Source organism: Oryzias melastigma, linkage group LG5, assembly GCF_002922805.2.
Source record: "Oryzias melastigma strain HK-1 linkage group LG5, ASM292280v2, whole genome shotgun sequence".
NCBI lineage: Eukaryota > Metazoa > Chordata > Actinopteri > Beloniformes > Adrianichthyidae > Oryzias > Oryzias melastigma.
The window spans coordinates 15,543,821-15,546,032 of record NC_050516.1 but is presented as its reverse complement, the minus strand read 5'-3'; the positions used below and the strand labels follow the sequence as shown (position 1 = coordinate 15,546,032).

Below are 2,212 nucleotides of genomic sequence, written 5' to 3'. Positions count from 1 at the left end.
GAACATGTAAAAACGTCTTGTCCATTTTTAGATTTAGACTATCTTAAGTTACTGATTCCTAACATGCAGATAATCTGCAGACTCCTCTCCCAGCATCTTTCCAGCATGAATCTCTCCCTCATTCAGTTAATTCTCAATAAAAAAAGGACATTAAAAAACATCTAATTTCATTTTTTGTTAATATATATATATATATATATATATATATATATATATATATATATAAAGACTTTTTTCTCGTAAGTCGATTTTTTTTTTATCTTTATTATGCAATTTCCTAAAATTACTGAAGGTGTTACGTCACTCTAAAAGTTTTTTTTCTTTTTTTTCCCTGAAACTGGTTCTGCTACATAAATTTAACTTAAAATAAATAATAATATAAAAAATACTAATAAATAACGTTTTTCTATTTTTCCAGTTTGTCAACACTAGTGGAAGTTCCTAGAAACCACCCCCGTGGATGGGGAACTGGAACATTCCGAGATACCTGTTTGGACATGTGTACAGGAGGACTGACGTTCACCACGTGACTGATCAGACGCCGGCTGGCAGAGCGGTGATGACAGACCTCCCGGTCTTAACAGAGGAGCTGTCGGTCACCTAGCATCATTCCGCGGAGGCAGCATCTTTCCCCGGAGCGCCATTCCTTCCTCACCCGGCCCTAACCCTCCCGCCGTCCCGTCATCCTTCAGCATTTTTCGTAGCTCAGTTGTGGATGGGTCGGCCGGCTGCGGCAGTCTTCGCGGTGCTGGCCGCGGTCCTCGCATGCGCGCCGGGGAGAAGCCAGCAGCTCAATGACCGGCCTATTATCGGTAAGATGGTCAGAAAGCTCACGTTCCCGTCCGGGCACATCATCATGACAGCTCTTATGTAACTCTGCCAGAATGTTCTAGAGAAGGTGTGCGTGGGTGGGACTGCGTGAGCCCCGTGGATGTGACTGCGGGATTTTGGGATTCCAAACGTTCACTTTCTGACTAAACAGAGTTATGCGGTCTCGTCATGATCCATGCGTGTCAGAGCATCTTCCTAATAGACGATCTTTAGGGTAGACTACTTCAAAAAGTTAGGGTAAAATCAATTGCACGTGAGTTTATTGTATAAAAAAAAATAATAAAAGAAGCAAAGTTGATTTCTAATTTTGTGTTTATTTCGTGCTTTAAATTATGATATGTTATATAAAGAACAAAAAAAAAACGCTTAAAAACCTGAAAAGAACAAAAAAAAAAAACGCTTAAAAACCTGTTATGCCTGTAGTAAATACAAGATATGCCTCTAAAAATCATGAGTTGATTATAATTATTTAAAGTTTTGTGAGTAAAACAAACAAAAAAAATAGATAAAATAAAAGGATGAACCCAGTCGGGTGTTACAGAAACCATAATAATGAATTGACACTATTAAACTCAATCTAGTCAAAAGATTAATACAAAAAAAAAAAAAAATCTACTTTCAATACAACTCTAATTCATGTAAATTTATAAAGGCAAAGGCAAGGCACGTTTATTTGTATAGCACATTTCATGTACAGAGACAATTCAAAGTGCTTTACATAAAACATTAAAAGAAACAATCAAAAGAAATAGTAAAAATGTCATTCAAATCGTCAGCGTGGCCTTGTGGAAGAGTGTCTGCCCTGAGATTGAAAGGTTTTTAGTTCAAATCCAGGCCGAGTCATACCAAAGATTCTAAAAATAGGACTCAGTGCCTCCCTGCTTGAACCACCAAATGGTTCCCACTATCTTTATTGTTAAAAGGGCATGTTTATTTTCATGACAGTACCCCTTGGATCTGTTTCTCTCCGTAGGTGTGTTAGCTCAGGAGAATCTTCCATATGACGCGTTTGCTCGTGGCTCCTCCTACATCGCCGCCTCATATGTCAAATACCTGGAGAGTGCTGGAGCCCGCGTTGCACCCGTACGGTGAGGCAACTGAAGTCACACTTTGAGCTTTAATGAGAAAAAACCTATTCACTAAATTCTGGATTTTTATTTGTATTTTTAGATTTTTTATGAAGTATCCTGGTAGATATGTACTTGTTTTTGGTTTCTATTATGTAAATATAGAAATTGTAATGTTTACAATCTGACTAAACATCTTTTGTCATGTGGTGAGACGGTTTGCAAAGAGTTAAAACTTGAATTTCAAGACTTTTTATGGCCCGCAGCAGCAGTCTACTGACTGCAAGGACCATATTGTTTTTGCTTAAACATTC

At 38.0% G+C, this 2,212-nt stretch overlaps 1 protein-coding gene across 1 annotated transcript in view; it reads left to right on the top strand.

Annotated features, from left to right (window-relative positions):
- Positions 1-277: 277 nt before the first annotated feature.
- Positions 278-2,212, top strand: part of zgc:171566 — a 7,732-nt gene continuing 5,797 nt past the window's right edge. Inside the window, exons 1-2 of the mRNA XM_024271004.2 lie at positions 278-812; positions 1,805-1,919. Coding sequence (XP_024126772.1) covers positions 716-812; positions 1,805-1,919 — 212 coding nt within the window. The 5' untranslated portion in view covers positions 278-715. The remainder of the gene's footprint in view (positions 813-1,804; positions 1,920-2,212) is intronic.